At 46.3% G+C, this 14,028-nt stretch overlaps 1 protein-coding gene across 2 annotated transcripts in view; it reads right to left on the bottom strand.

Moving 5' to 3' along the window:
• Positions 1-8,542, bottom strand: part of CCNJL (cyclin J like) — a 53,648-nt gene extending 45,106 nt beyond the window's left edge. The window contains exons 1-2 of one of the 2 annotated variants that reach the window (XM_032337136.1): positions 8,174-8,542; positions 7,663-7,777 (exon numbers count right to left, since the gene is read on the bottom strand). In XM_032337136.1, the coding sequence (XP_032193027.1) occupies positions 7,663-7,721 (59 nt within the window). In that variant the 5' untranslated portion in view covers positions 7,722-7,777; positions 8,174-8,542. The remainder of the gene's footprint in view (positions 1-7,662; positions 7,778-8,173) is intronic. The other variant, XM_032337137.1, reaches the window with a different exon arrangement.
• Between the last annotated feature and the right edge of the window lie 5,486 nt (positions 8,543-14,028).

Below are 14,028 nucleotides of genomic sequence, written 5' to 3'. Positions count from 1 at the left end.
CAAACCTCAGGACAATGCAAATTTGGCCTCAAGAAGGATTCAATTTCTAAGGAACTGCTCCTTGGGGGCCAGTGGCACCACACACGGAGTGGTCTAAGAAGGAGCACAGTGCGTTTTCCAGCCAAGGTAGGAGAGGACCTCAACAGCCCTCACCCAGACTGACACGTGCCCCAGGCTGGTTCCCTCTGCAGACGGGGCTCCCCAGGTCCTGGGAATATCTATTTAGAGTTCCCTTCTCACTCCCCTCCAGAGCTTCGTCCACTCTGGGTTCCCATTCCTTTCAAACACAGCCAGGAGACACCCTCTGACCTATCCAAAGGGCATTGATTTTTTTTTTTTTTTTTAAATAAAATCCAATACTTAGGTCTCGCAAAGCTGCTAGGAAGCAGGCACTCTCTCACACCAATGGTAGAAGTGCAAACAGACACAATCTTTCAGGAAATTTATTAATGGGCAATGTGCAAAGTTTTTAACATTTTACCCTGTCACCAACAATTTCATTTTAGGAATTTATTCCCAAGACCATACCCACAGACAGACTAGGATCACCACCACGGTGCAATTTATAATCAAATGTACACTAGGGAGTGCCTCAAACAGAGACTTGTTGTGTTATACACATAAACAAATGGAGTTTTACTCAGCAGGAAAAAAATAAACTCCTAACAGACACAACAACAGGGATGGACCTCAGACACATTATGCAAAATAGAAAAAGGCAGACAGGAAAGAGTCCATGCAGGTAACTACATTTACATGAAACTCCAGGAAAGACAAATACAATCCACAAACAGCAGACCATGGCCTGGGACTGGGGAGCAGGATGGAGAGTGACTGACTGAGAAGGAGCACACTGGAGCTTCCAGGTTGATGGCAATGCTCTGTATCTTTTGGTAATGCTTTTATCTTTTTTTTTTTTTTTTTAAGGATTTTTTTTTTTAAAAAGATTTTATTTGTTTATTTGACACTGAGCGAACACAAGTAGGTAGAGAGGCAGGCAGAGAGAGAGAGGAGAAGCAAGCTCCCCGCTGAGAAGAGAGCCTGATGCAGGGCTTGATCCCAGAACCCTGAGACCATGACCTGAGCCAAAGGCAAAGGCTTAACCCACTAAGCCACCCAGGTGCCCCTTAAAGGATTTATTTATTTAAACAATCTTAATAGCCAAAGTAGGGCTCGAACTCATGACCCAGAGATCAAGAACCACATGCTCTACCAACTGAGCCAGCTAGGTGCTCTGGCACTGTTCTGTATCTTGAATATGGTGGTAGTTACATGACTGCATACATTTACCCAAACTCACCATGCACTGTAAACTGAATGTACTCTTAAGATCTGTACATCTTACTGCAGACTGTAACTCAGTTTTAACTCAAAATGAGTAATAACTCCACCTAAATATCCAAGAAGGAGATGAGCCAACCAAATCCCCGTGTACCCACACAATAAAACACGATGCATGGCATCGTAGAAAAATAGTTAATGACATAAAAAGTTATTTAATGTATACAGTTAAGAAAGAAAAAAAATTAAGTTCTAGAAATATATTATACAATGGCTTATTTTTAAAGATTTTATTTATTTGAAAGAGAAAGAAATCATGAGCAGGGGAGAGGGACAGAGGGAGAAGCAGGCTCCCCTCTGAGCAGGGAGCCAAATGGAGGGCTCAATCCCAGGACCCTGGGATCATGACCTGAGCAAAGGCAGATGTTTAATTGACTGAACCACTCGGGCATCCCTACAGTGCATTTTGTAAGATGAAATATATATATTTAGATTAAAAATGACCAAAAAGAAATATCTCAGCCATTTATTCAATAAAAATTTATTAGTATCTCCTATATAACTGAGCAGAAAAGACAGAAAAAAAAATCCGTCCTCATCATGGAGATTCTGTTCACTGGTTTCACAGATAAAATCTGAATTATTACAAAATATACATTAAAAAAATCAAATGGTACAAGAAAGTGTAAATTTTACTACACCTGTGTTAGAAAACACACACACACACACACACACACACAGAGGTGTTCTTGTTTATGCAGAGAATAACTCTGGAAGGATTCACAAGAAGCTGGGATCAGTGGTACCTTTTAGAAAGGGAGACCAGGGCAACGGAACAGGGTGGAAAGAAGCCTATACACTATCTACCCCCTTTTCTTTTTTCAAGATTTTATTTGAGAGAGGGTGTGTGTGTGTGTGTGAGAGAGAGAGAGATAGAGAGCATGAATAGGGGGAGGGGAGAGGGAGAGAAAAGCAGACTCCCTGCTAAGCAGGGGTCCTAATCCAGGACCCCAGGATCATGACCTGAGCCCAGCGCAGCCACTCAACACACGACTGAGCCACCCATGTGCCCCACTATCTACCCTTTTGTGTAGCTTAATTTTTGTTACCATGTTCTCATATTAATTATTCTAAATAAGCACAATCACTTGTTTCTACTTTTTTTTGCTAGTGTCCAATAACCAGGAATTGGGTACAGAAGAATGATACAGAAATGTGGGCATGATACACTGTGAATTGAACAGAGTGTTTAGAGACAAGCTCCCCCCCCCCCCCCCCCGGGGCTCTTACCAAAAAAACAAAACACAGAAAACAAAATAAAACGCATGATGATGACATCCACACAAAGGAAGAGAAGAACCTAACCCAAAGTTTCAACAGAGATTACTTCCAAGTGCTGGGACTGGAGGAGGAATTTGACTTTCTTCTGCTTGCTTTTATTTGTTTTTGCAGTCTCCTAAACAAACAAGCAAAAAAACCCCACCCCACTGTGTGTGTGTGTACACGGTTTAAGAACTTTAAAAAAACAAAAAGAGAGAAAACTGCAGACCCACAGTGTCACCTGCCAGGTGCTCAGACATACGAGAGAATCGTTGGCTGCGCTCGCTTTACCCAAGGGGGTGTGTGGTTTAGGAAGACAAAGAACAAGTCAAGGGCAGAGGCACAGGGCCAGCTCAAAGCCTGAAACGTCCTCCCTCACTTGGCACAGGCTTCCTCAGTCAGCTGGGGCACCTGCCAACCCCTGCCCCACCCCAAAATCCATGAGGCCCCAAAGGCTGACTGAGTACGCCCATATCCATGTATTTTCTCTGGGACACCTGGGAGGCAGGTGGGGCAGGGATCACACCATCCTGACGGGCAGGCGAAAGGAAGACTCCAAAATAATGTGCTTCTTCCACAGGTAAGGTGCAGTGAGACCAAGCCTCAGGTGAGTGTTGTGGGCCCACTGAGCACGCCATTTCCCAATCCGTCTTCCATCCCCTCTATACAACCCAGGGGTAGGGGAGTGGGGGAAGCCCAATCACCCTTGTCAACAGTGCTGCAGGGAAGTCTGCTTATACTAAAAGCCTCACCTCACCCTCCAGGAAGGGGCCCTAAGGGCCAACAGCTTAGGATCTCCCTTGAAGACCACAACCGCAGGCAGCTCTGTCAGAAGTTAAGGGTTTATCCAAACCAGCCAATGGGGTCTGACAGGCTTAAATGACACATTTCGGGAACTAAGCTGGGCAGACACATCTTGTGGCCAGTGTCAAGAGCATTTTGGTATTGGTAGATCTAGTCTGGGCTCCTGATTTGGGAAGAATTCACTCCTGGGTGTGCAGAAGCCCCAAAGGAGGGGAGGGGAATAGAAAAACCAATGAGGGCGTGACCCAGTCAAACTGCGGAGCAGGGACTTGGATCAACACTTTCTATGAAAAGTCAAATGTCGGCCTTGCAGTGGGGAAGTTTAAGGAATTAAGGGAGAAGAATGAGTGGAAGAAAAAAAACCACCACGGACATTGGAAGAGACACATTAAAGGATGTGATGCTTTAAAAGTGAGGATCTGTTCCCTGCCTCCTGCTCACTGAAGTTCAAGGGCACAGGTGTTACAAGAAAGAAACCTGACCACCACTGCCACCCCCACCCCCGTACCGGCTGGCAGCCCAACCCCCAGCAGGAAGGAGCTGGAGAAAGGGGTTCTAGGTCGGTTCCAGCAGAAGCAATAGAGCCAGGAAGGATGACAAAGGGAGGAATTTAAGGCTGAGCATGGGAATAAAGTAGCTAGAGAGGGAGACATTTCTCCAGAGGGATGTGGGTGGGAGGAGGGTTCCATTCTCCCCGACATGGTCAGGATGCTTTAGGCTAACTGCTTAGATTTTGCTGATGGTGTCTAGCTGCTAGGTCCCAAGGACGTGACTTTTGGCAAACTGAAGGCTTTCCCAGCCTCAACCCCCTGCCACCCAAAAGCCCAATGGGATAATGATGCCTTTCTTCATAAGGATTACCTGTCACACTTGTGAAGCCTTCCGAGGGTGGTCACAAGCCCCAGGCCTTACTCTGACCACACACTACGTGAAAGCAATGATCCGTTTCACATTGAGCTTCACATTTAACAATCATTAAGTGGAAAGACACAGTGCCTGTCATGTGACATATCTCCCAAGTTCTCAGGTCCTCACTCGCTCCTAACATTCCTATAAAATATCCCAAAGGAGGGGCACCTGGGTGGTTCAGTCGTTCAGCGTCTGCCTTCAGCTCAGGTCATGGTCCCAGTGTCCTGGGATCGAGCCCCACATCAGGCTGCTTGCTCCGCGGGAAGCCTGCTTCTCCCTCTCTCACTCCCTCGCTTGTGTTCCCTCTCTCGCTCTGCCTGTCTTTCTGACAAATAAATAAATAAAATCTTTTTTAAAAAAATCCCAAAGGAGATTCATTCTTCTTGCCACTCTGCTCAGATCAGGGAGACTCAATTCTGGATACTGACACTGGCACTGAACAAGACAGACACAGGCCAATTCCTGCAGAACATACATTCTAGTGCAGGGGAGAAGATAATCACCAGAAAATAAATCCAGGTACTGGCAAATACTCTAAAGGAAAGAAAACAGGATGATTTGATGGAGAGACACAGAGAACAGGAATCGCACATCTGACAAAGTGGGGCTGCCATTATCTATGTGATCAGCCTTGCTTCCTACATCTGTCAGGGAGCAGAACCGCGCCTGGTTCAATGACTGACAATTCAACAGCACACGAGCAAACGTGCTCTGTGTTCACCTGGCAACATGTGACAAACAATGAGGGTCGACTAAGTGCCAGACACTTGCGAAGTTGTCCTACAGCGTTAGAAACGTATTACTGGAATAGACGCCTACCAAAAAATTACTCTGGGGAAAATTAAAGGCCAGCCCTCATTCCTTAAGAAAGGTGAGAGGCTGGTGTGGGTTCCCCCTAGTCCTCACTTTTCTCTGCAAACTCTCCATAAAGCCAAACTGTCTCGAGGGACGTCTGTTTCTTTGGGCAGAGAGAAGAAATAAAGGAGAAAAATAGTTAATATATTGAGGAGGTAGGACACCATACCCAAAGGAACGTGGGATTTGCCCTTAAAAGACCCCGGGCATCAACCCCTGGGTGAGGCTTCTATTTCTAACCTGTAAAATCTGGACATATGTGTCCTCGCTGAGGTGGGTAGCCCGTAAGAAATTACCATGGCACCACGGTGTGGCTGAGGCACAGTTAACAGGGGACTGTCAGCCCCTGCTCCTCTGAGCGGCTGGAAGGCTCGTATGAAAGATGGGGGGGTTCTCAGGTAACTGAGCTAGTTCAGTTGATGCTGCTCGCAGAAAGCCTTCCTGCATCAAAGGGACAAATCAAGGACAGTCATTGCTCCCAAGATCTGAGCAGAACTGACTACACTCAAGCCTATGGGAAACAAGGAAGCCCAGTTTCCATGGCAGTTCTCACTACTTCACTTAGCCACCAGCTCTGGGAAAGAACCAAGACTAGATTGCCTGGTACACCAACGGCTATCCCTGCTTTCTACCTGACCACCAAGACCCGGATTCCTTCTCCAGATGACCAGAATGGGCTGCACCCTGGCCATTCTGCTCTCCCAAAAGAGCACCAAAGGAAGCAGAAAAAAACTACAGCCTGGGGAACCAAGGTCAGACAGAGGTAGATTAATAGGTACAGGAAAAAAAGTTAGTAATAATAATAATGGAAAACAGCCACTCCCCCCTTGAGGGAAAAAAACCCTCAACAGCTGGTGACTTTTTTTTTTTAAGATTTTATTTATTTATTTGACAGAGAGATCACAACCACGCAGAGAGGCAGGCAGAGAGAGAGGGACAAGCAGGCTCCCTGCGGAGCAGAGAACCCAAGGTGGGGCTCGATCCCAGGACCCTGAGATCATGACCTGAGCAGAAGGCAGAGGCTTAATCCACTGAGCCACCCAGGTGCCCCAACAGCTGGTGACTTTTTAAGCAGAACTCCATAGACAATGGATACAAATGCACTGGTTGTGGGACCTATCTGTGTAGGGACCCAGGTACCCCACAAGGAAGACCTCTCCCTCCCTATATTGGGCTGAATAGTATCTACCTATGTCCCCAAATTCATGTCCACCTATTATCTCTGTAGGTGGTCCTATTTGGAAAGAGGGTCTTTTCAGACGTAATTAATTAAGATGAGCTCTTACTGGATTGAAGTGGACTCTATTCCAATGAGTAGTGTTCTTATAAGGAGAGAAATCAGACAGACACATAAACAGAACGCCCTGTGACAGCCAAACTCACTGGAATGACGCATCTGCAAGCCAAGGAACTCCAAGGATTAGGATGGCCCCACCAACATCTTGATTTTGGATTCCTAGACTCCAGAATTGTGAGAGAACACAGTTCTGTTGTTTTAAGTCCCCTTGTCACAGCAGCCCTAGAAAACCAATACACAGGGGGCACCTGCGTGGCTCAGGTCATGATCTCAGGGTCCTACATGGAGCCCGTCATCAGGTTCCCTGTTCACTGGGGAGTCTGCCTTTCCTCTCTCCCCTGCTCATACGCGCGCGCTCTCTCTGTCAAATAAATAGATAAAATCTCAAAAAAGAAAGAAAGAAAGAAAACCAACACACTCCTCTATTTCACACCTGTTCCCCACACCACCCTTCCCAGTCTCAGCCCAGAAACAGGAGGCAAGACACACAGGCCATGCCACCAACCTCCGAAGTTCTACCTTCTCCGTGCCCATCAGCACTTCTCCCTTTAAGGTGAGGGGAGTGAGTGTAGGGATCACATTTCAGCTGCCCCCAGAGGCAAACTGGCAGGGGGAGGGGAGTGTCTGTTTTCTCCCCACATTCTCCCAGTTCTGCAATCTCTCTTTTAGACTAGTGTTTCTTCAATTTTATTCAGTCCCATCCCAGAGATTTTTTTTTTTTTTGAGGGGGGCATAACTATATATACCACGTACTTTCATTTACCTATCATTTCTTTACATCGAGTCACAGCTTTTTCTATCTAACTGCTACATCGTTACAATCAATGGGAATCATTACCATCTAGCCTATGCAGAACTTGCTAGATATACATTTTTAAATTTCACATTAAAATAAATACAGTCTTTTTTTTTTAACGCACTGTTTAAAATTACCTCAGCTGTCAATACTATGGGAAACGCAGCTTTAAGGAGTTTAGTGACTATCTCCGTTGAGCCGTCTGGGTTCTTAATAAGTAAGACCAGTTAAAGCTCTCCCAATCTCAAATGTCTCCCCCCACGACACTCCGGGAGAAGGGGAAGGGCAGGACGAAGGCAAGGCACCGGGAGTTTGAGCACCTACGCGGGACGACGTGAGGACATCGAATCGAGACCCCATTAAATGCCCAGCCCCACGACCGCGGCGGGGAGGAACTGACCTTCTCGCGCAGGGTGCAGTGGACGTCCGAGGCGACGCGCCCTTCCCACCACGGCTCATCCATCATCGGGTTTGCAGCGCAGCGATCCGACGCTACCGGGCCCTCAGGGCGCACCCTGCGTGGACACGGCAACTCGAGCAGCCGCAGCACGCCCCCCTCCCCGACTCCGACCCCCGGCACCCCTACCCTAGCTCGTCCCCAGCTGGAGCCCGAACGGGCGCCCATTCCTGCCCTGCTCGGCGGAGCTGGTGGTCGCCTCCGGTCCCGGCGAGGGTACGGTGCCCCTCTGCCCTCTGCTCGCGGGAGCCGGAGCGACCTGGAGCTGTGCAACAACTGGCAGAATTTTTATCTTCCTTTTTGCAAAAGTTGCAGAGAAAGTTGTCGGCTCCGGTAGGTCGCCCGAGGCTGGGGCTCCGGCAGCGGCCACCGGCTCGCCGTCCCCCACTCCTCCCCCGCCGCCCAGCCTTTGTCCTGCTCCCACATCCTGCCCTAGAGCCGGGGCGAAACTCACGCATCCCTCTTCGGCCGTGGGGGGCTGCGGGCGCCAGGCCCCTATCAGGGCCGAGCCGGCGGTGCCCTCGGGTGCCTGCACGCGCCAGGACGGACGAGCGGGGCGCTCCACGCTCTCCGCCGCCGCTTCCGCAGCCCGGCTCGCCCCCGCCGCCGCGCCCCTGTGTGCGCTCGGGTCCCGCCGCGGCTCGCAGCCTCCCGGCCGCCGGGGGCCTCCCTCCCTCGCTGGGGGAATTGGGGGCCGGGCGTCGCGCATGCGCCGCCGGCCCGCACCCCCGCGGGGCGGGGGGCTGGGAATTGGAGTCTTTTCTTTCGCCAGGGCTGGCTCCGCTTCCTGCCCGCCCTCCTCCCCCGCCTGGGTGGAAAGCTTCCTCTCACCTTCGCGAGTCTCTGGGTGGCCTCCCGGGCGCCTCGTGGGCTTGCACGCGGAGCGCAGGGACCGCAGCGCCACCTGCGTGCACCACGCGTGAAACGCGCGGGCAGGATGCCCCCAGAAAGTTCTGTCTCCCGCGTGCTCCGCTGTAGCCAGCCTTACGTAGGTTTCACCTGTTTTTTCTTTACGGTTTTTTTTCTTTTTTTCCCCTAAACTTGTCCTGCTATCGGGAGGTAGATTCCCAAACGGACAGTTCCCACGAAAGCTCGAGAAAAGCCACTCTTGGTTATCCACGAGTCCTTAATTCTAAAGGAGGATCAGTATACCAACGAGTATTTAACATGTTCCTGCAGAGTGTAGATCTCGTCTTAGGTTGGAGGAAAACCTGTCTTTTGGAAGGGTACGGTGGATGGAAAGCATTGTTATTTTAATTCAGCTGATTGTTTTCGGAAAGGCACTCCCATGAATCAGCTGATCTATTGGCTCTTCTGTGAGCTGTCCTGTTGGCTGACTTGTGTGTGTGTGTGTGTGTGTGTGTGTGTGTTACTTTTGGAGAGTTACAGATGTGTTTCAAATACACCTACAAAGTGTATGTTTTTTGCCAAGTTCCTCACACACTCTGAGGCTGGGAACCTTCTTCTGTAAAATGGGAATAAAAATTGCACCAGCCTGCTGGAGATAATGTATTATCACATAAGATAATTCGTGTAAAAGAATAATGGCCATGACAAGTATAAAAAAAAAACGAACAACAGGGACGCCTGGGTGGCTCAGTTGGTTAAGCAGCTGCCTTCGGCTTACGTCATGATCCCAGCGTCCTGGGATCGAGTCCCACATCGGGCTCCTTGCTCAGCAGGGAACCTGCTTCTCCCTCTGCCTCTGTCTGCCATTCTGTCTGCCTGTGCTTGCTCTCTCTCTCTCTCTCTCTGATAAATAAATAAAATCTTAAAAAAAAAAAAAAACGAACAACAACAACAAAAAAAATAGGCATGCCTAAAGAACCTTTAGTTTCTGATTTCCCGCAAGCACATAACCTACCTGGAAAAAAATTTTTAAGTCAGCATTGATAAGCTTCAACTGGAGCTTAAAGAGCAGTTTTAATGTAACGCATATATTTATTGTAGTATAATATATATGTAATATATATGTGTGTATGTATATATATACATATATGTGTATGTATATATATGATATATATATGCTCTTGTGAAAGTATAAGATACCTAGGAATAAATTTACTGTTAAGTGCAGGCTGTTAATGAAAAAATTAGAAAAGTTGAAACATAATAAGAAAGGTTTGGAGAAATAGAAGGAGGTGAAAATACCGACTTGACTCAAATTAACTTTTTTTTTTTTTTAAGTGGGCTCTGTGCCCAGCGTGGGGCCACCCTGGGCCTTGAAATCAGAGTCCTGAGCTGAAAGCCCGAGCTGAAATCAAGAGTCTGATGCTCAACCAACTGAGCAACTCAGATGCCCCTCAAATTAGTTCTTTTAATAAAATTCTAATGATTACAGATAGATAGCGGTGGGTGAGGGAGGACACATAACACTTTTTCTAAGACTCAAAGGGAAGAATATCTGTGAAGAAAAACTAAGAATCTTAGAGCATATTGCCAAGCTGCAATTGTAATAGTGTGGTGTTGGTACAACAATGGGCAGGTAAGCATCAGTGGAGTAATTGAAGTCAAGATGCATATACAAGATATTTAAGTATCATCCTTAAGATAAGTGTGGCATTTCACTTTTGTGGGGAAAAGGATAAATTCTTCAATAAATTAGGCTGGGGAAATTAGTAACTATAGAGATTTATTTAAACCATCTCCAAGGTAAATATAAGAACCTGTCAAATGACTAAAAAAATTTAGTGACAAGTTTGATGTCCTTTATTCAAGGGAAGACAGTCCATGGGTGGGGGGTGGGGGGTGGGTGGGGGGTGGGAAGACAGTGCCTCACCAGCAGCGGAGCTGTCTTCTGAAGGGATCTGGGGCAAGAACAAGTTTTCCAGGATGTTAGAAAAGGCAATACAGAAGCAGGGTATGATTGGCTCAGTAGGAGGATGGGGATTTCCTTAGAAGGCTAGCCGGTCCTGGAATTTTCTAAGGTAAGGTAAACTAGCTAAAGCTAATTTGGAGATTCGTGATTGGTATATGTTAGGTTTCCCTGCCAGGTGTTTCCGGAAGAGTGCAGTCTGACTTAGGTTTGGATTTGTGATGTGGAACAGGTCACTAGGGTAGCCTCCATTTTATGGGTCCCTACCTATAAATTAGCTTTATCAAGCCCAAAGAACTACAAGCAAACAACAACAAAATCACAAGACAATTAAGAGAAAACATAGGTGAATTATTTCAGAGGAGAAAGCCCAGATACAAAGCACAGGAAGAAACCAAAGGATGAGTATATATATTTGAATGAGTGTGCAAGACTTAGACATGTAGAGTATCACTGAAAAGGCAAATGACAAATTGGAGAAAATGTTTTTAATAAACGTGACTTAAGTTTGTCTTACTACTATTTGGACCTCTTGTAAATCAGTACTACATGAAACACTAACACCAAAATTCAGAAATGGATGAACAGGCACGCCGTGAAAGAAGAAATTCAAATGGATTAGTATCATTTTGAAAATGTTCATACTCAATAGCAAAGACATTACAAAAAAATTTTTTAGGGGTTCCTGGGCGGCTCAGTTGGTTAAGCATCTGCCTTCGGCTCAGGTTATGATCTAGGGTCCTGGGATGGAGCCCACATTGGGCTCTCTGCTCAGCAGAGAATCTGCTTCTCCCTCCCTCTGCCTCTTCCCCAGTCACACCGTCTCTCAAATAAATAAATAAAATCTTAAAAAAAATTTTCTTTTTAGAAACAGTGTGGTACATCCTTGTTGAGGATTTTTAGAAACACAACGTGTAAATTTGACAAATGTAAGTGTTGTTGGGAATATAAGTTAACACCCTCTTACTAAAAGATAAAACTCAAAAAAATTTAAATGTATCCTTTGACCTAACTATTCCACTTCTGGAAATTTATTTTAATAATTAATTTAAAGATTGTATTTATTTGACTGATACAGAGCGCACAAGTTGGGGAGCAGCAGGCAGAGGGAGAACCAGGCTCCCCACTGAGCAAGGAGTCCAATGCAGGACTCGATGTCAGGACTGTGGGATCATGACCTGAGCTGAAGGAGAAGCTTGACCAACTGAGCCACCCAGGCATCCCTGGAAATTTATTTAAAAAGAAAGAAGCAGATGAGTACAAAGGTTTCTTTACAGGGAGGTTTATCACATTTTTTTCTATTGTACCAAACTATTAGAACAGGGACTGGTGAAACACATACACAAAAAATACTGAAGAATATCTGTAAAAATATTAACTATAATCAGAGTGGTGGGATTATGGGAAATTTTCTTTTGCTTTTTATTCTAGGACATCTGTATTTTCTTTTCTTTTCTTTTCTTTTTTTTTTTTAAGATTTTATTTATTTATTTGACAGAGATCACAAGCAGGAAGAGAGGCAGACAGAGAGAGAGGAGGAAGCAGATTCCCTGCTGAGCAGAGAGCCCAATGTGGGGCTCGATCCCAGGACCCTGCAATCATGACCTGAGCTGAAGGCAAAGACTTAACCCACTGAGCCACCCAGGTGCCCCGACATCTGTATTTTCTAACTTTTCTACAAGAAACATGTATTACTTTTATAATCAGGAAAAAAGCCAATTTTAAAAAAAGGATTTTATTTGTTTAGAGGGAAAGACCAAGCAAGGCAGAGGGAGAGAGAGGGAGAAGCAGACTCCCTGCTGAGTGGGGAGCCCCATGCAGGACTCAGTCCCAGGACCCCAAGATCACGGCCTGAGCCGAAGGCAGACGTGTAACCAACTGAACCACTCAGGTGCCCCATCAATGTTTTTTGTTTTTTTTTAAATGACATGATGTCCTTGCTCACTGGTGGGGCCTTCCACTGAATAACAAGTCACGGTATGATCTGGCTTTTTGTCGGTGTTGCTGTTGTTCCTTCCTCATAGCTGCATTATCATCTCTCTATGCAGGGTCCACCAAATGAAGAAAGGCCTTGATGATTCACTAACTTGGACTCCTCTTTTCCTGAATGTCCACTCTCCTTATCGGGAGTTCTGTTGTATGGCCCAGGGAGGCAGATACTTGGCTTTTCTCCAGGAGCGATTTTAAGACGATTCAGGAAGTCATGGGTACTCTGCTGTCCTTTGCGTATCATTCACAGGAGACTCTCTTTTTCCTGGTATCTCTGAAGAACAAATATGCAATGCACGGATGGTCTGGGTGGTCAGTCCCTGTCCACAGGGAGAAATGACGTCGGTGCTCCTAGCAGGAGAGGTTTCCGGCCACCAACCCGGAACCACACAATTAGTTACTCTCCCGCCACTACATCCCACCCAAGCCAAGAAGTATTTGTTGGTTCACTCAGTCATTCATTCAAAACCAAACCTTTATCAAGGGCTCACTGTGAGCCACTTAACACCTGCCCACCCCCAGTCTCTGAAGCCCACAGGTTGGGAGCCAAAGGTTCAGGGCAAGACCATCCTACCTATCTGCAAATTACCCATGTATAAAATAAGGAAAAAAAATTTCTCTGGCCTTTCCCCTCTGCTTCAGTGGACAAGTCAATCTAATATTACCAGATGCTCACTTTAATTTTTCTTTTTCTCTCATTTTTTCATGGGATACAAGCTCTCACATTAAAATATGTAGGGCGAAATGTTCGTCTTCTCACTCTGGTCCCAGGACTCGTTCTCCTCCCCGAGGAAAACTGGTGCCTTATGTTTCCTTCCAGAAGTGATCTGTGCATTTAATAATTTAGACATTCCTGCCTTTTTCCTTGCACATGAACGACAGTCTACGGTCCACATCCCTCTGCACCTTATTATTTCCTCCTGGTCCCACACCTGTGGCTGCAGAGACGCGCATTATCCCATGTCCCAGCGAATGGATCCATCATGAGACATGTAAGCAGTCTCCTTCTGCTGGACATTTAGGTTGTTTCCAGCCTTTTGCTGGCATGACCACCCTGCAGGGTCAAAGGGGTCAGTGATAAAAATTCTTCAGGCACTCGGCTTTTCAGGGGAAGATAAGCATATACTTTGAGCAGTGTTTCTTTTGGGTCTTAATGGTTTGCATTTCTTCATTTAGAACTCGATTCATGAAGGCTGGCTCTGTTTATAGGGACAGAAGGAAGACATCTGGACCATAAACCTAAAGACATAAGCCTTGTTTACTTACCCCTTTGGTCTTTAACCAGAAACCAAGCCAACGCTCTCAAACTGTTTCTAGAAGTATGCTGTACATAATCAGAAGAACGTTGGCCAAATCCTTTATGATCCTTGGCCAGAAATTCTTGAGATACAACTCTATAGATTATCTCTGAGAACCAGGCAGGAAGAATAAAAAGACAGCATTTTGCAAACAGAGCTCAAAACCTAGGACATTTGGAAAGCTGGCCCATATTACTTTTTTAATTA

This window comes from Mustela erminea, chromosome 3, assembly GCF_009829155.1.
Source record: "Mustela erminea isolate mMusErm1 chromosome 3, mMusErm1.Pri, whole genome shotgun sequence".
Taxonomy (NCBI): Eukaryota; Metazoa; Chordata; class Mammalia; order Carnivora; family Mustelidae; genus Mustela; species Mustela erminea.
Note: the sequence above shows the minus strand (reverse complement) of the source record. Positions and strands in the feature narration are given on the sequence as shown.